The sequence below is a fragment of the Melozone crissalis genome, unplaced genomic scaffold, assembly GCF_028551555.1.
Source record: "Melozone crissalis strain CALT ecotype California unplaced genomic scaffold, PUWL_Pcris_2 ptg000400l_1, whole genome shotgun sequence".
NCBI lineage: Eukaryota > Metazoa > Chordata > Aves > Passeriformes > Passerellidae > Melozone > Melozone crissalis.
The window spans coordinates 37171-56602 of NW_026536136.1; the positions used below are offsets into that span (position 1 = coordinate 37171).

Genomic DNA, 19432 nt, shown 5'->3' on the forward strand with positions numbered 1-19432 from the left:
TACATATTTTAATTACCTATTACATCTATTATGCAGTATTACCCATTGTAATAGGTAACTGAGATTGTAGCTACTGAAGGTTCAAATATATAAATAATAATAACATATAAAAATTGCGGAGGGACTACACTGTATTCACTCTTTTATTATCTGGGATAAGCTAATTGAAATCTCACCAGAGAAGGCTGCAGTTAAATAAAACAAAACCAAATAAAACAAAACCAAAAAACATGACAAAAAAACCTCAATCCCCCCCCCCCAAAAAGGTAAAAAAACCCAAAAAACAAAAACAAAAACAAAAAAACCCAAAACAAACAAACAAAAAAAAAAAAAAAAAACAAAAAACTGACTGAAAAAAACTATATTCAATTTATCCTGAACATACAAATAGCAAAAAGAAGGTGAAAGTTAGAAGCGGAGTTTGAATGGGCAGGGCAGAGGGATGAGGGGTGAAGGTATATAATGTCATCACTGTTCTACCTTGTTGCTCTTCTGAGATTCTCTTCTGAGATAGCACAGAGATGTACCTATAAGATAATATTGCACATTTTTGTGGGAGTCAGCAGAATCCTGCTCTGCCTTCAGAATCCTCTAGATAGACAAAGAAGAAATTTAAAACTTATCAGGATAGCACAGAACAAAACATGTTTAGCATTCAACACAGGTTCATTCAAAAGTCTTATATTGAAAACTAATTTTGAAAGTCTTTTACAGTGGACTTTGAAAGAGCTGTGGGTTGGTTGTAGCACAGAATGTATTGTGTTTCGCCACATACCTGCCCTCTGCACTGAATCTAAGAACCTGTGTCTGCTTCTAAAATCCAGTTCAGGTTAGAGGGTGTTTTTTCCTGCTGCAGAGTGTGTTAGGGAATTCACAAGGACCTTCTGCAGTGAATAAACCTAACAGAAAATCTGTACTGGAGTAATGTCACAATCAATTATGGAATAAAATAAATCAAAATGACACCAAGGCAAGTAAACACTCAAGTGAGACCTTTAGAGATTGGTATCAACAGAGAGGAAATAGTTTTGTAATATGCAGATTTTTAAGTCAAATTTATAGTGCAATTTAGTTAATTTTGGTAAAATATCAGAGAGAAAATTAATGAAAAAATATTTTTATTAGTTTTTAAGTTTTGATCAATTCATCACTTGGTGTAATACAGTGTAAATTCATCGAAGCCAAGGAAATAGCCATCAGTGGATTCATCTGGCTGCCATTAAATTTATTCTGACATAAGGAATGAACACAGCGAACATTTCTAGATAAGACTAGTACTTGAGTACAACTGTTGTAAGATTTCTGTTCACAAATTGCAATTGAAATGCTTGCTGAGGGCTGCAGGGACATGTTTGATTGTTTTTCTTTTTGTCTTTCCGTTTTAGCTGCTTCCTTGCTCATTACATTGTTCCCATTAGCATAATGTATTGATTGTGTTTGCACAGCTTTTGCTGCCAAAGGCTGCCCTTCAGTTGTACAGCCATTGGGGTAACCAGCTGTTACTTGTTTAAGCCTCCATCATTTTGTATGACAGAGTAACTTAATTATGCCCTGCTTGAAGATGCTAAATAAAATTATCTTCGGACCAAGTGTACTTCACTTAATATTTGTCTCTATCAGGTACTTAAACTCTGACACTTAAGCTATGTGTGCTAAATAAGCAAACATATTTTAAAGCAAAGCTGGTAGCAAGTTAATTATTACAGAGATAGAGGCTGCTTTACAGTATTTCTAGACACAGTTATCTCTTTAGCTCAGGTATTATGCATATTTAAGAGACTTCAGAAAAAAAAGAAATTAAATGTAGTTAATAGCATAATAAACCACCATTTAAGGTTAACCTTTTTCTATGCTTTATGAGCATAGGTAATAGATCTTCAGTAAGCATTGGGAATTTTAAAAAGACAGAATTTTAATATTCTATGTATTTCAAATCTAGACGAGAAAAAAATTCCTACTCAGTGATATATCCTAGTTATAAGAATGTGTCAGTCAACATCAATGGCCTTTGTGTCATACAGAACAATTAGTTCTTATTTTAATTCTGGTATTTAATAAAATGCAGACAATAGATTTTTATTTTATTGGCAACATCTTTCCTTAGTTCACTATAAGACAGTTTTCTTGCTTTCTCTTTTTCATCACAATACAATTATGCATACAAAAGTGACAATTTTGGGGTTGCCAACTGGGTCCTTGAGTATTAAATGTTCTGAAATGCTGCTCCCATGTTTTCAAAGGGATTATAATTGAAAATGTTTGAATTGGCATGAATTTATTTTAAATAGGCTACCTGCCACATTTGCTAGTTTTTTAGCTTTAGGGTAAATTCAATCTGCATTCAAAGTAGATACCTGAAGACCTAATTAATAACAAACCACTTCTGTAAAATAAATTTTTGCAAAAGTGATAAAATTTCAAAAGTAACTAGATAGGTTACTCAAGTTAGAATGTATTTGACAAAAGAGAATTTTAATTTTGAGGTATTTGAAAGTGATATGAAAGTCATTTGAATGCTCTTTGGAAATCTTATAATAAAGGAGTATTTTTTTATCAAATAAGGTTAGAAATAAGGTTTTACAGAACACCCAGCTCTTGCTCAATAAATATGTATTGGAGGTTTGTTGTTACTAGAAAAAGGCTGCAGACTTTATATTGCTGTGGGCTTTTGGAATATATTTTTTAATATTTACAGCTTGGTAGCACTTGTCCAGCAGCGGGGAGAGCACTGCCAGGCTTGTTCCAGCTCAGGGCTCTGAACACTGGGCATGACAATGATCTAACAAACCTGCAAACCACTCACTAACAAAGTCACTGGGACTTAATTCCAATCAATAAGCAGGTAATGGGTGCAGATAGACTGAGTTTAGAGGAGAACTCATTTTCAAAAAGACGAAATAAGGACACAGTCATAGTAGATGTGTGAACACAACCTCAGCCAGATCCAAGACTAAGGGAGTAGGAATACCAGACATCAACATCAAAGACTTGGGATTCGTAATTTCCCCTTCTTTCTATTTGTCTTGTGGGGAGGCTAAATCTGATACCAGGTGTGTATCACTGGAGAAAAGGGATTAATACTCAAGTTTATGTGTATACAGATTTAGCTATATTATTACTGAGATTTTCCTGTAATGATTAAAAATTCTGAAAAGACAAGCTAGTATGATTGTAACTGGATTAATAATAAGATTTGCTATGGTTTTCAGTAGGCTGTTAAGATTTTAATTAGATAAACATTAAATTCTTTGTTTAGCATTTTGTCAATAAGAAGTCTTAAGTGTAACACAATATACCATAAAATCCTACTTGTACATTATGTTGAAGATTCAATTAATGTATAAATAGGACCTTGTTTAATTAATTTCATTTCTCAGTTTTTCATGAACCACAGTCTTTTGCGGTTATGTTTTTTACATTTTTTGGGTTTTTTTACTTCTATTTTGAAATTCTTTTAGCTTAGCTTTACAAAAAATCAGTACTAAATTTCTGTTTGATCTTTTGGAGCTCACTATTCCTGAATATCAGGACTGACATACACATTACAACAGACATAATAGAGATTAGTCTTTGGTCAATTACTGAAAACTGTGACTCTATTTGCAGTAAGGTTGATGAAAGGTATGGCTCACATGGAATTTAAAAACCATAATACGGCAATAAATTGTGTGCTGTGCTATAATCAAGCTATATGATAGTGTAATATACGATAAGAAAAATGAGTTATATTATGAGAATTTAAGAGAAGAAATAAAAATCAATTTACATGCTGATATTTTGAATTACTTTGAAAGCCTGCAAGGCAGTAGTTAGGATTTTCCATGATGTATATATCCTGAGGATGGGTCACAGTGAAGAATCAGATTTTAGTTTATTACTAGTTTAATATGACATTTTAATAAATGCTGCAGATGCAGTAAAGCTGAATATTTCTTTCCCTTCTAAAATATTGCTTATTTCCAATGAACAGAATGTTTGATAATGCAACACTTGCTTGTCTAATCTTCTCCAGGTTTTGCCAAAAAGCAGCATAATTTCTGATGCCAGTGCTCTGTGATGTTATCTGTAAAAATGTCTACAGGGGTTACACATAAACAGAAAGGTTTTTTGAAATTAGCAGTTTTGGAGGAGCTAAAGCATCTGACTCTGGCATATTGAAAAAAGCAAAGGGAAAAGAAGAAAAAATAAGGGATTAAACCAATCAAAAAATCTGGTTGTCTAGAATGTCATGCTAAGAGATTAGATTTGCCAATAGAAATGACAATGGACATTACTGTCTGCCATGTTAAGAAGGTACCATGTTACTGTGAATCATGGAATCACAGAAAAGCTTAGGTTGGAAGGCATCTTTAAAGATCATTTACTTCCAACCGCTCTGCCATGGGCAGAGACACATTTCACTGGGCCAGGCTGATCAGGGCCCATCCAGCCTGGTCTTGAACACTTCCAGGGATGGGACAGTTGCAGCTTCTCTGGGCAACCTGTGCCAGTGTCTCACCCTCATGGCAAAAAAATTATTCCTTATGTTTGATCTAAATCTACCTACTTTCAGGATAAAACACTTTCCCTTACACTGCCACTACAGGCCTTGGTAAAATATCTCTCTCTCTCTCTCTTACACCCACCCCCCCAACTCATTCCCCCTTTAGAGATTGAAAAGGCACAAAAAAATCTCCTTGGACCCTCCCCTCTCCCTCCCCTTACAAATATTGTAGGTATGGTCAAAATAGGACTTAAGTGGAAAATCTGAAGTGAAATAGTTACCATAATTCAGTTTCTGAAATGCAGGTATACACGTGTTCCACCAAGACTCCTCTGAGCTTTTATAGCTCCTCTCACATCCAAGCTTTAATGGAAGTTCATACTTTTTAAATGTGGCACACATTTAATTTGAAATCAGTTGTTAGTGCTTTCTTTTCTCATAACTTTGTGAAAGCAGCAGAAATTTAAAAATAAATTAAAGACTGTATGTTTTCTCACGATTTGTTTTCTTCTGCTGTGTGAAGAATCATAGCCTACATTTACTTGAGATAATCATCTTACGGATGTTGTAGTTTCATTTTGTGAGAAGGCTTTCACTTTTCTTCTTTAAGCCTCATTTTAATTGCTAGTTTGGTAAGGAATGTTTTCAAAAGGCTAAAAGATATAGAAGTACCATAGCTTCCCATGTTTTCTAACTGAACAAATGTTTGAATAAGACTCACTCAGTGAAGTTTATCTTATACCTGGAAAATAATCTTGTTATGTAAGCCAAACAATGACTGACTTGTACCTGTTATGTTTTCCTTCAAAAAATTTTCTTCCCACCAATCAAGATAGAAAAGTATGTTTTGCAGTGGAAGCAATAAAAACCTGTAGGTGTAGGCTTATGGGGTTCTGCAGAGAAGCATGAATCCTCTGGTTAGTTTTTGGCTCCTTGTCAGCATTGTTACCTCCTGTTTACATTCTCCTGGTTTCAAATGTATTTCATATATATTTTCTGTATCCAGGCTTTTCCTTGTTGCTTTTTGGTATGGAATCCATTGCATGGTATTTCTTTCTAATTTGTGAACAGGACTGTGAAACATAATTTTTGTCAGCGAGCCAACTCTTCAGCAAGCAACAACATGCACAAAAGTAATTGTAGTGTATGGCATGCGCATTACTTTAAAAGAAGAAAAGGACTGTCTTTTTTCTAAGCATTCTATGTTCTGCTGCACAGGGAAGATGTCTATGAATGCTTTCAGTGTTTTCCTGGGAATAAAAAGACTCATGCTGTCTCCACCATAAAGAAAGAAGGCCCATTTTCCTGTCTTTCCCAATATGAGGGATGCCTGTAGATAGATGATATGTATCTTCATTTTATGATGTATCATTTATCTCCTGGATAGAAATGATCTGGTAAGGTTTCTAGCAGCTGAGAATGAAGGGAAGAGTAGAAGGAGGGAATGATATCAAAAAAATCTATTGGGAAACAACACTTGCTGCAGTTCTGTCCTTATAATATGAAACTGGCTGAAGCAACCAAGACTCACATAAGAGACATGTAGAATTTGATAACAAAGATAAAGGAAAAATTAAATCATAATTCAATCTTCTGCTCTGTTACTAGCAATGTGGGACACGTTCAAGAGTGCCTGTGTTCATCTGTCTCAGCAGGATGGTTCAAACTCCAGTGTTTGATACCAAGGCTATTACTCTATCCTGTGGAGAAAGGGACTTCTAAAGGGAAAATTGTATAGAATTAGTCAATGAGAGCCATTAGACCAGCTGTGTCCTTTCAAACATCCACTTCTCTTTGGACTGCAAGTAGCTGAGTTGAGTCTATGCTAGGCACACTCATAGTTTGAGATGTACCAAGACTTCCCCCAGTGATTTAGCACTATACTCACTGCTGGACTTTTTTTCATCTGTGTTACAACTACTGGGAGTTAGAGAGCTTGTGCCAAAGTGGAAAATACATTAAATTTACTCAAGACATCACAATAGCCATATGCCTTTCCAGGATATACTATTAGAACCAGATTAGGGAACAGTCTGTTCTCTATTTGACTTATTAAACCTGAGTAGAAGAGAAAAATAAATAGCATGAGAAAATCAGCAATTCTGGAGAGATTCTGAATATTATCTTATATGTAAAAATAGGGGAGGACTCAAAACAGGGAAGCAATCTGGACAAGGTTGTGACATTGCTACTTTTTTTTTCCTTTAGTGAAAGTAGTTGCTTTGTGTTGAACTTTGCCTCAGCAAGCACCAAACAGATGAGACACTGCTGGGAACTTGAGGGATATTTTATTTCCTAGCAGTGAAGCCTGGCTGAGAGGCAGTCATTCAGCTACCTGCACTGGGACAATTCAGTGTGCACACCTGCTTTGATGCATAGAAATTTGTTCAGCTTTCCAAGGAGGCAGTTCAGTTTCAAGTACTTTGAAACTGGAGAACTCATTAGAGTATCTGTGTTTTACTAAAATAGCATGTTTCATTGGCTCAATGTTTCCTGTGGAACATTTTCGGTTTCAAAGTAGAAAGACACACATCGTCCTAGAATCAATGGCCATTATCTATTTTAGCTGCTGAGTCAGGATAATCTGAAGGTTATATTACCAAGCTTGTGGGAACCTTCTGATGAGGAAGGGGTCCAGGTCACTTGTGAGATAGAGAAATCATATGTCTGAGCAGGGATCTGAATCTTTTTCACAAGGGACTGTCTATTGTGATGGATCCTTTGTCAGTTGTGGAGGTTACATAAATTGTACATAAAAAGTGTCAGTTCTGGGGTGAGGTTGAGGTGGAGGATAGAGGCATGAAGGTATTTAGGCCTCAAGTATTTCCCATAATTTAAAGGGTGTTTTTCCTTGCACTACCATGATTTTAGTTTTCTGACATATCCTTTGACTGTCAAGAACAAGGAGAATAGATATAGCAGTCTTTGCTACATTTGTGAAAGGCATTATCAGACAAAAAGTTTGTAGTTCAGAAGGGATTTTGGTGTGAGGAGTGCTGAAATTCATTTCTGTGTAACTATGAATCATTGTAAAAAGGGACCTTTATTCTTCTGTGACTTCAAGTGAGCTACCACTGTGAGACACATGAAAAATTATTCAGACCTCATATCTTATTAAACTGAACTACTTTTGTTGCTCCATTGCTCCTTATTTTTAGAGCATCTAATTCTGTAAAAGTTACAGGTAGTTATGTTCCCAGAATAATAAAAGTACCCAGAATGCACAGCCATAAAACATCATAGTCCTCTTGTCAGGAATAAAACAAGGTAAGAGTCAGACAAAAGTCAAACCAAGTGTGTGTGGTATCCTGCTTGCTAGACTTGGGCTTCATTGGGCTGCAAGAATGGGGATTCCCAAGAAAAGAAGGATAAAATGCAAGAGATATTACCATCCTATAAACAGATTCTCAGCCTTCAAATGACCACTTAAAAAGTAGTAGGGCTTGTTGAGATAGGACAAGGGGTAGTGTTTTTAAAATTAAAAGAGGGTTGATTCAGACTAGGCATTTTTTTATGATTAAGGAGGTGAAGCACTGGAACAGTTTAGCCAGAAGAGGTGGTAAATGCCCCATGCCTGGAAACATCCATGGTCAGGTGCTCTGAGCAACCTGATCTAGTTGAAGATATCCCTGCTCACTGCAGGGGCGCTGATCTAGAGGTCCTTTAAAAGTCACTTCCGACCCAAATTATTCTATGATTACAGTAGGAAAAGGAATCAGACTCAGACTCTCAACTCAGCCTCCAGCTGAGAATGCAGTTGCATTAGCCTATGAAATCAGATAGTTGTATGCACACCCACAATGTGTTTGAAATCAGATAGTTGTATGCACACCCACAATGTGTTTGTGTAAGTGTATGTTCAAAGCCTTTCCCTCAAGTCTGAGCAAGTGTCTCAAAATCCTTTTCTCACTGGCTTCATTAGAGAGTAAGTAGTAAGAGGGATCCATGTAAAACAGGATCCCTGAGTCTGAAGCTCTTTAAAAACTATAATCACTCTTTGAAAATTGTCCTGTCAGAAAACTCCCAGTTCACCCTAGTGTTGATATTTCAATAACTGTAGTGGCTGGTTCAAAACCACAGAAATCATTAGAAATAAACCCCATTGCATATGAACTGTAATCGGCAATATGAAACTAACTGATTTAGATTTTTAAAAGATGCTCTTGTGCTGGTCAGTGGTTAAGTCCACAGAAAATAGATTAGATGTAATGATATATGTAACGAAAAATACCTGTGCTGAAGCCCGTAGAATCTTACTTTTTCAGTTTATGATGAGGTTCAGAGTTGTTTCACTTAGGTAGCTTAGTTGAATGTAAACCTTCAAGCTGACATTGACACACTAAGAGAAATCTCTTTAGTAAGATCTTGGCACCGTGGCATCTCTTATTGCTAGAAAGATCGTTGAGATCTCCTATAATGTATAAATTTGTTAATGTTACTAATAAAGTAATGCACATATTTTATCCTATAACATTTGGAGCTTTATCCTTTTTATCATATCACTCTTACACTGAACCATGAGAGAAAGACAATTCTCAGAACTTGAGTACTTGATAAGAAATAAAAACCCCAAAATATATTTAAATGCCAGGCATTGTTACAGAATGCATGGGTGAGGCTTAAGTAGCCATGACTTGGATTTTAAAAAATGGTAAGGCTTCAAAAATAATTTTTATTGGAATTTCCATACACAGTACAGTTTTTAAAATGTATTGCTTACAATGATTTCAGTTTTGAAAATCCCATCAGGAAATATATTCATGTTTAGGAATCAAAATACTTTTGCTTTTGGGTGCCTCTTAATTAAATGCTTAACCCTAAAAGCCACTGCTGAACCAGTTTGTTTGGAGATCAGTCCATTTGGTTCAGGGAGAAACAGACATGTGCATTGGTGCTCTCTGCATGTGAACATGCATCTGCACAGAGGTCCTTCCACAGAAGTCTGAAAAAACTTCCTTATTAGTGTGACTATGTCATGTTTTCATTAGAAATGTTCATGCACAATATAGCTCTGCTTTCAGGCACACCACTGTCGTTTTGGAGATTGATAGGAATAGAATTATTTCACTGGTGTGAGGAAAGAGTATATTATTTCCTCAAGTACTGAATTGATGTGTGATTCAAATGAAGGAAGGTGTTACTCCTGTACCTTTCTTCAGCACAACAGACAGTCCTGATTGTCTTTTCAGGCTGGTACTGCCCCTGAAAGCGGGTTGAGCTTTTTACAGATATTCAGGAATTTTTAGTGTTTTCTTGAAGACTACACTGGGCCATGCTTCTTTTTATGGTAGTATTTGGCATAGTATTTGTATTTCTGTGCATTTATACACTTACTTAATAAGGTCATTCAGAATCCATGTTTTTTTCTTTCCTAAGATTGCTTTATATGAGAGAGCACAGTTTATTTGTGATCCCTAAGGAGAAAGTATCTAATGGAAAAACTTTGTAGGCTGAAAGACATTAAATTATTTGGCTATAATAGTGCACAACAGTTTATTATATCTCTACTTTTCTGCCAAGGGCCAAGTCACCCAAGGGCACTTCATAAAAAATGATGATCTGAAGCTGACATTGCAGACAGACTTACCATCTTATCTTCAGGTTAATGTGATAGTGTTGGCCAGTGCTTAAAATCATGCCTGACAACATCACTGAATCATCTGTGAAGGCACTGAGCATGTTTTACTTCAGTATCTTTTCCAATATAACAAGGATTACTGAGAGATTTCCTACTTAACACAGAACTGTAAAGTATTTTTTGTTCATAATATGGCTAATAAAAAATAATTTCCTAAGAAAAAATAACTGTTGAGCAGAACTACAATTAGTATTGGTAATATACTAGCTAAATACTTCATCAAACAAATTTCTGTCTGCTGTTCTTAAGGAGTGTTTATTGGCATTTTCTCTTATAGTATTATGGAATACCAGAGTTACCTTCTTTTTGTAGATGATAAGAAAAAATAGACAGACTCCCTCTGAAATGCCAGATTTTTCCTTTCTATCTATAGGGAACTGAGATCTTCTGTGAGATAATTTCATGGTTCCTCAATTTTCTGATTTCTTAGTTAGGATCATGACATATTAATAACTTTATTGTGTGCCAACAGAGCATTGTGATTAGAATTCAAAAGTAGGATGGAAAACAAACAAACAAACAAAAAAATCAACCCTCCAACACCATCAGGAATATTCAAGCATCACTATGAAAAACTAATTTTTTTTTTCCAGCTTGAAACTCAGAGTATATAAAAGATTCCATTAGATTCTGCATTATGCTGCTGTCAGTTGAGCCATGCTGCACACACTGTTGAATCACCATGTGGCATATTGGTGTAGAGGGTTCTGTCTGTTAAAATAGATGACACAAGGCTAACTCTATTGTCATTCCTGTCTTCTTGTCCAGACATACTGGTTTGGTTTTTTTAAAATGTGTTTGCTGCACCATCTTTCTTACTTTTATGAGAATGAAGTTTCATGAATGTTATGTTGTTTCTACCACCTACTCTTAAGGTTATGAACCCAACAGGAAACAGCCATACTCGGCTATAATTAAAAACAACCAAAGCCAAGGGTCCTTTTGATGTTCCCTTTCCACCTAGTACTTTTAAGGTAGCTACTTTGTTTTCCTTCTTGAATTAAATCAATACAACAATGATTTTTTATGTTGTTTCTTTTCTTCCCCAGACGTACATCCAGACAACAACACTGACTATCTCCATGAGTTTAAGTGCTTCTGTGTCTCTGGGCATGCTCTACATGCCCAAGGTTTATATTATCATTTTTCATCCAGAGCAGAATGTTCAAAAACGGAAGAGGAGCTTCAAGGCTGTGGTGACAGCTGCTACAATGCAAAGCAAACTGTCACAGAAAGGGAATGACAGACCAAATGGAGAAGTCAAGACTGAACTGTGTGAAAGTCTTGAAACCAACAGTAAGTCATCTGTAGACTTGGTCAAGAGTGGCAGCACATCTTAATAGATGTACGTTCACAAGAATGCACTTTCTTTTAATAATAAACTTAATTATTTTTGTTGCTTGTTCTGCATGAATCCAGAGATGTGTCAGAATTCATGTACTGCTGAATGCAGGAATGTCTAGAGCTGTTTCAAAGAAATTGATTTTCAGAGGAGGCTAGTAGAAAAAAAAAAGCACAAGCAGATTTTGAAACGCCACATCTTTTAAAAATTGTTTGTTTTAGCTAGTGCTATTTTGGTGTGTTGTACATTGCTGTGCCAGTGGTATGTCCTGACAGTTCATGAGGTGTATTTATGGTCATCATTGTATATTCAAAACTCAAAGGCTGTTAAAAAAAAACTACAATGAAAACAGCTAGCATTGTTTTTATTTTGCAGTCAGATATGGAAGAGAAAATAATGCTTTTTACCTTTCTACCTTCATATTTGTTGGATTGTTCATTTTTCACAACTCATGAGTAACACTTCCCAGCATAATGCTTCCCATCCAGGTTTTTGTTCTGGTCTCACTCATCCTGGTACAAAATCATGATAATTTGTGTGAAGCTTAATTAAAACATGTTCTGATATATCATAGATTTTTAATGGGGAAAAAAATTCTTCCCCATGTCAGGAAAGTTCTTGAATCTTGCTACATCTCAAAATTTCTGTGGTACAGATAAAAACATAAGTTATAGCTCCCATTCCACCACATGACATAACATTTTATAAACTGGACTTCCTAATAACAATAATAATCAACAATGAGCAAAGACATTAAGCCTATACCCAGTGCAGAGAAATTGAGAATTTTTTTCTTCTGAAAAAACAACGTCACATTAGATGGGCAGCAGCTGTGGCAGCTAAGCATTTCAGTAATTTTACTGCAAACAACATGGTTTATTTTTAATTTTTATTGCTTTTGGATGATATTGGTGTTTAAGTAGCACTGTTTTGGTTAAGCACATTGAGACAAGCCAGTACCAAGTTTGCATTAAATTATTGTACTTATTTCTGAAAAATGAACCCCCTACTGAAATCTATCAGAGTTTGCCAGATTGAAGACTATATAAAAGTAGTCCATAACTCTACCATACTATATTATACTATGCTTGCTGATGCATGGAGGACACTGGGTGCAAACTGTTTCACTGGAAAAACTCATGACCCTTCGAAATGTGTAAAACTGCTAGAGTAAGCTATGGGCTTACAGAGCTTCAGATTGAGATATGTAACAAAGGACAAACAAGAAAGGCATAGAAATTATTTGTGGATCAAATAATAGAAGAGGAATATGAAAGACTCAGTAATTTTGCAACTCTTCAGAAAACTCAGAAGGAAAAAAGGAAAAGAGACATGGATTTTGCTGAGTGTGAAAAATTATAAACTTCCAAGGAGAGGTTAAAGCAGGGTTTTCAGAGTGGGGTGAGAAAGAGTGTTAATAAGAAAGTCTTGGATATCTGATGTTTATCTACTGTACCTAATTAAGAAATGCTGTGACTGAGATTCCTTAAACTATGACTATGCATAATTCATAGAAACAGATGCTACAGGAAGCAAGTCTGCTTCTCAAATAGTCCAATACTGCAGGGTAATGCTTATTTACTGTGCTCTAAACATGACTTTAACAGTAACACACCTATATAATTCTGAGCTCACTAGGAGTATATCCTGACAAGGTTTTCATCCATCATAATGCTTCATAGGCAAAAATTCAGTCAAGTCATCTGCACTCCAGAAAGCTCTCCCTATGTAATTGAGTTCTAGGCCTTAAGATGGGTTTCTCTCTTCCCTGAAATACTTATTGTCAAAGCATTTGAAAGTTCCTGTGAATTTTAAGTGCTCAATGCAGCATAAGTCCTTTTCACTGTGTCACTTGTAACAACTTCTCAGCACCACAAAACTTCTTCTTGCAGTGATTCCATGTGAGTTAGAGCTTTCTTTTCAGTGATAGCATATGAAGCTGATTGCAAAGTGTCAGTCTACTTCCAGTATACCAGAAGTGAGCAGTGATTGTTTCCCCCCTTTACCAAGCACAAACGCTAGAAATGATAGCAGTGCTCATAACTAGGTGAGAAACAGGATGAGATAGTAACGTAATCCCTTTTGCTTTCCATCCAGAGACAACTCTGCTCTATCTAGTTTGTCCTGTTCCATGTAACACCCATTATTCTGTGTTGTCTTCCACGTGAATATGTTCATGGGTTTATTTGTGGGAATAGGTCCATATTCAGTTAAAAATAAATTGTTTCTGGGAGAAAGGATTTTAAAAAAACTATCCAGGTGTGGTTACAGAAGGCAATGACAAGTACATTAAATGAATATAGATCAGATCATAATAATAATTCTACATTGCTCTTTTATTTTCTTCTTTTTTTTTGTTTCAACAGCAAAGTAGCAACTGGAGCTATAAAAGTGTGTTTATTCTCAGAAATATTTTGAGCCAAGTCCATTACTTTTTCTGGCCATCTAGGCTCGCCAAATGTGGTTCACGTTATTATTGTGAAATGCTAACAGTCTTAAAGAGCAGGACACCAGCTGCTGAAGCTTTCAGATCCCCAATCATGAACTCTAGACTAATTCCACAGAACTAAAAAGACACATGCAATATTTATAAAGTAAAAAACCACAAACACTGTTTGGAGATGAGATTAGTTTTAATATATTTCAAACCACTGTCTACATTAAATTCCTGCATTATAATTTTTTAAAGTAACAACACTCAGAACTCAACTGGATAATTTTTGTTTCTTGATAAACTCTATATTAATTCTATCAAAACTGTTTACTTCTCAGATACACAACAAAGTTTCAGTAATTTAAAAAATTATATCAGCTGAGGTGTGTTAATTACTATTTTTGTATTTTATATTGTATTCTTGCAATTGTCCTCACATTATTCAGCTTACTGAGTTGTGGTAGATCTGATTATGTTGCATTGCTGTGGGCTAAAAACAAGCACATGTAAACTTATCAGAGAACTCAACTCAACTCATACAGGATAATGTGGTAGTCTAACTTAACCTGATCATGTATCTGACCCTACTTTCAGGGAAAGGGAAAAAAATAAGCTCTGATCTTTCTATCCTTTTGTTCCCAAGTGTGCAGAGTTTGCAGATGAACATTTATCTGTTATTTATTAGCTGGGAAAAAAAAATCCTTCTATGCTTGAAGATCCTGGTGCCATTTCATTAGTCCTGCATTATTTTGAGTAGGAACTCAGCAGGCCAAAAGAAAAAATAGAATCCTCTCAGAAATCCAGCTGTGGGAGCATGAGAGAGTTCAGACAAGAGCAGTACATCCCATTTGAAAGATCTGAAAGATGTAAATTAGGCTATACTTGCTTCAAGTGTCCCAATCCATGCAAATAAAGCTATTTCATGTTGGTGCTCGAATATTGTGATCAACTATGAGGAAGACTTGCTTTGCGTGCCAAAAGCAGTCCTTTCATGAATTAGCTTTTTCTAGACACAAAGTACTGGAACTACCTGTGCAAGTGAAAGTAAGAAAAATTACATTTTGCAGCTTTTGTTTGATTATTCATGCTTATGTATACATTCTTAGGGAAAAGGATTATCGTAATATGTGAATTAAATAGTCTGGTTCTGTTGTGTCTTAAAAAATGGCAGATGCAGTATTAGATTTAAGTTGCTCAGCAAATCTAAGAAAACATGACAAATATCAAGAAGTAAACTTAGTTATACTAACCACTATTAATTTGCATCCATTTTAGTGATCCTTTATTTAGTTTAATCCGTGATGCAGAAGACAGAAACTGTCATTGCCCAGTTTCTGTAGTCTGTTCTTCACAAATCATCAGACTGTTGGGCTGAATTTAGGAGTTAGCATAAAGAATGCTTTTCCAATCTATCCCAGCTGTTCTCACCAGACTGTATATAGAAAAAAGAAACAAATTGAAGAAAGGTATGGAAATAGAAAATTTGAATCTATAGACCAGGAAACTTATTTTGCCATCCCGTTATTTTCATCTTGCCAGCTGCAATCTTCACTATCATAAGCAGAACATGTCTGTAGCAGACGGAATATAAAACATATTTAGAAAGTCAAATTCCTCTTTATGCAGTGTAACATAGACCTTATTATAGAGAAATAAGAGACTCAGTCCCCCATCAGCCTGATTTTCCATGTACCCAGCTGATTTAAAATTAGAGAACTAACTATGAGACCTGATGTAATCACTTTTCTCCTCCAACCATTAAATTAAACTTGACTGATATGACTTGAGTCATATTTTTATAGCATATTTTTTTATATTTCTTAATAGCAAGGATGTAAGGGCTAGAACCTGAAAAAAACTTTCTTAAGATTCCTAGTTCAGTTTTGCAATAGTGGAGCTGTTTAATTCTCTCAATATATTGCCTCATTCTGAAGAAGGAGTATCAGCTTAGATCAAAAGAAGACACGATCAGCTGGCCATCAACATAAGGAGACCATAATTTTCTCCAGATAATTTGTTCTGTAGGGAGTATCTGCTCAGTTTCTCTAATTTGGAAAGAGTTAGGCTTTGCTCCTTTCAAGGAGCATAAGTCTCATTTTGGATGGTCAAACCACAACTAACTGCAGTGTTGTCTTCAAACAGTAGAAGAGAAAGAAAAATTCAGTCTCTAAATTAAAACATTTTTGTATGGAATTCAGACAAAATAACACAAGGTGTTGTAATTCTGTTGTGGGTATGCTGAAACCACTCATCATTTTTCCTTTCTATTGACCTCTGCTTTCCCAAATTATAGAAAAAATAAGTTGTCATGAAGACAGAAATTGAGATCCAGTTTATATACTGCTTACATATATCCTTATACATTCTTTATTCCATGAACATGGACCATATTGTTTGGAAATATAGCAGGACATTGTCTGAATTCAAATGCTAAATATGATTTTTTCCTCCTCTCTTGATTCTAAAAATCCTGAACTTTGTTTTTTTGTTGTTGTTGTTGTTGTTTGTTTTTGGTTTGTTTCTTTTTCTTTTGATTTACAGCCTCCTCTACCAAGACAACTTATGTCAGTTACAGCAATCAGGCAAACTGAGCAGGGATGAAATTCACTGGAAGATCTGCAGGACTGGATCTTGCAAACAGACTTTACCACCACCAGAATTCAGTCTTGAAAATATCAGTAGTCTACATTCAAATCAATAGTCAGTCTCCTAAAGAACAAGGATTAAACACAAGCAAAAGGCAAAAAGAGACAGGGTAAGGAAAAGTCCAGTTTTATAACATAGAGACAGAGTGTCAAGCTTCTGAACTGTTCACTCACAAAAGGAAGCAAATCACAAATGGAAGCAAATCACAAAAGGAAAACAAATGTTAGCTTGTGAAAAAAAATGCTGTTGAAATAAATCATGTCTGATGTTATATTTGTAAGTACTTTTTTGTGATTGTGACAATTTCCTTTCCTGTCCTACATTGTTCAACTCGTAAAAGAAGATGAGTTTGTTTCTTGTGACAGCTGACTGAATTAAGTCCTGGGTTATGCTAAAATAAATGCAATGGTCAATGCATGCTAATTTTTATACAAAATAATTTATTTCTAATAATAAAGGAATGTTTTGCAAATGTTGAGACTTATTTTGTTGCAGTTTTAAGCAAAAAAAGTCCTTACACTGTTGTCTATTGTTTGTTTAGAATGTGCAGTAAAGGTGGGTGTACAAATAAAATAATAATCATGGCATCAGAAGAATGCAGTGTAAACTCTAAGCATGTGTGTATGTATGCGTGTATGTGGGCACCTGTGTGTGTACATACGTGCATACCTGCCTGCATGCGTGTGTGTGCGTACTCTGCAGCGTGTGAATTTATTTGTTCAAAGCTTTGTGACTATATTTTCTAATGGAAGGATTTTTCCCCCTCTTCTTACCCTCAAAGTAAATTCATTTTATATGTTTGTAAAGTAAAGGAGTCCTGATAGTAATTATTTTGTATGATTGTATTATATTTTTGAGTCTCCACTAATAATTTTGATCCTTTTCATTTCTGGAACTTACAGTTTGTAAGACTTTATGACAGCTAGACTGGATTAAGCTGAAAGTCTATTCAGCCTAGTATCCTGTCTCTGACAGGAGAATGTAGCAGATGCATATCTCAATAAAGGTGACTTTGAAATAACAGAAGAGAAATCAATGAAGAATTTGGAAAGCAGTAGCCTAGTGAATATATGTACTATTGCCTTATAAATACTTACAAATCAAAGAAATAAATGCCAATCTACAATTTAATCTTCTTCACATCTTCTAATTCCCATCATTGTGTGAGGTTAGAAACAACTATGCAAAGAGAAAGAGGAAATCACATTTATATCTATTGTGTTAATAACCCCTCCAAATAATTAAAAAAATACTGATAGTGACTGTCCCCTGTGTTACTACACCTGTGATGGATGTTCTGTAAGACTTTTTTGCTCCATACAATACCTACCATTCGTCAAGTCAATGGGTCTTCACATGCAGCTCATTATTAAATGTTATGTCTCCTGACTTAGCCTGGATGCCTCCTTGTGATTTTATCCTCACAGCAGATGTTTTATTATAACATATCTTAAGGGAGCCGTGGTGGGTCCTAAATTACATGAATGAAAGTTGAAGTATCTGAAACTGAATCTCTTTCTATTAAAATGCCAGTATTTAAACTTCAGTGTAGCTGGCAACTGTATGACAATGAGTGTCCATTTTCAAAGTATTTGATAAAACATAGTGTTTCCAGAAATTGCATGTCTGAAGAATTATCTGATGATTGCTACGGTTTATATGTCATTGTGGGCTTGTTATGAGTGATATTTTGTGTGAAATTTCCTTTTCTGAATATGCCACAAGCACATCAAAGTCAAAACTACAAACTACATATGCTTACTTTAAAGCATATAGAATGATGCAGTTTATGCAGTGAAACTTGCAAAAAATAATAAAACAGCTTTAGTTCTGTTTTTTTTAGCCAATATCTCATAAAATTGAGGTTTTCTTGTGGAAATAGATTGATTAGATCAATTTTTGACAAGACAAGATTTTCATGCCTATGATGGATTTCCTAAAAGAGAAAGAAAATATGTTTTATCTGAAAAGCAATATTTTGACAGAGTTTCTTTTCAAGAAACCTTTGAAAAGTTTAATTTTCAATACACAATGAAAAAAAGTTTCAGATACTTTGAAATATCTATACCTATTAACTTAAGCTTAACCCCATGCATTTGAAAAAGCAGTACATGGGAATTGCCTTTAAAGCACATTTCATATACACATAAACATATGTTAGATATACATAAAGACTAGTGTATGATATATAAATATCTTCCAGCTTCACAGTAGTCAGAAGAAAATGTTATTGTGAACAGATTTGCAAGGATCAATATACATTCTCTTTTGGTTGAATAGGAGGTTAAAAATGGAATGTAAATTAGTATGTACATTTCTGTGTAACTCTCTCTGAAACATGGAGCATATTAAGGCTGTAAGTCCCACTGGCATTAATGTAAATTATCAGATAAATGAGCACACAGCATGAATTACAGAACAGCACTGGTCTACAGGTTTCCCTTCAATAGGGTGGTTATGTGCAGTTTGTGAAAATGCACAGAATATTCCACTCAGATTGCACAGTCATTCGGTAGTGGAGATCTTGAAGTTTAATAACTAACCTTTTGCATAGGTACAGTAATTTATTCCATCTAAAATTATAAAATGTTTTTATTCTACAAAGTTAGGGTTTAGTTCTGCTCATGGAGAAGCAGGCTATTCAATTGCTATTACTGATAATTTGTGTGTGATTATGCTGAAGCAACTTCATCAGGGCTCAAAATTTATTTTTACTGGCAGCAGAAACAAGTCCTAAAGGTTGTTTTGTGACTGCAAGATAGATGCAATGAGATCTGAATGACTCTATGTATCAGGTCAATGAACCAGGAATCAAACAGAACAGAAAATACTTTAACTGTTCTATAGAAAGAGTAATGAGCCACGGCATCTAAAATCTCCTTTTTCAGA

General features: G+C 35.1%; 1 protein-coding gene across 2 annotated transcripts; it reads left to right on the forward strand.

The window, feature by feature from the left end:
* Positions 1-11181: 11181 nt before the first annotated feature.
* Positions 11182-16528, forward strand: LOC128950068 (metabotropic glutamate receptor 8-like). 2 transcript variants are annotated; one of them, XR_008484306.1, is made up of 2 exons: positions 11182-11466; positions 16439-16528. XR_008484306.1 is itself a non-coding variant. In XM_054294945.1 (2 exons), the coding sequence occupies exons 1-2, from the start codon at positions 11204-11206 to the stop codon at positions 16486-16488; spliced, it is 264 nt and encodes an 87-aa protein (XP_054150920.1). In that variant the 5' UTR covers positions 11182-11203; the 3' UTR covers positions 16489-16528. The 2 variants fall into 2 exon arrangements, 1 of the variants encoding a protein (XP_054150920.1); XM_054294945.1 differs by having other exon boundaries at positions 11182-11417.
* The last annotated feature ends 2904 nt before the right edge of the window (positions 16529-19432 follow it).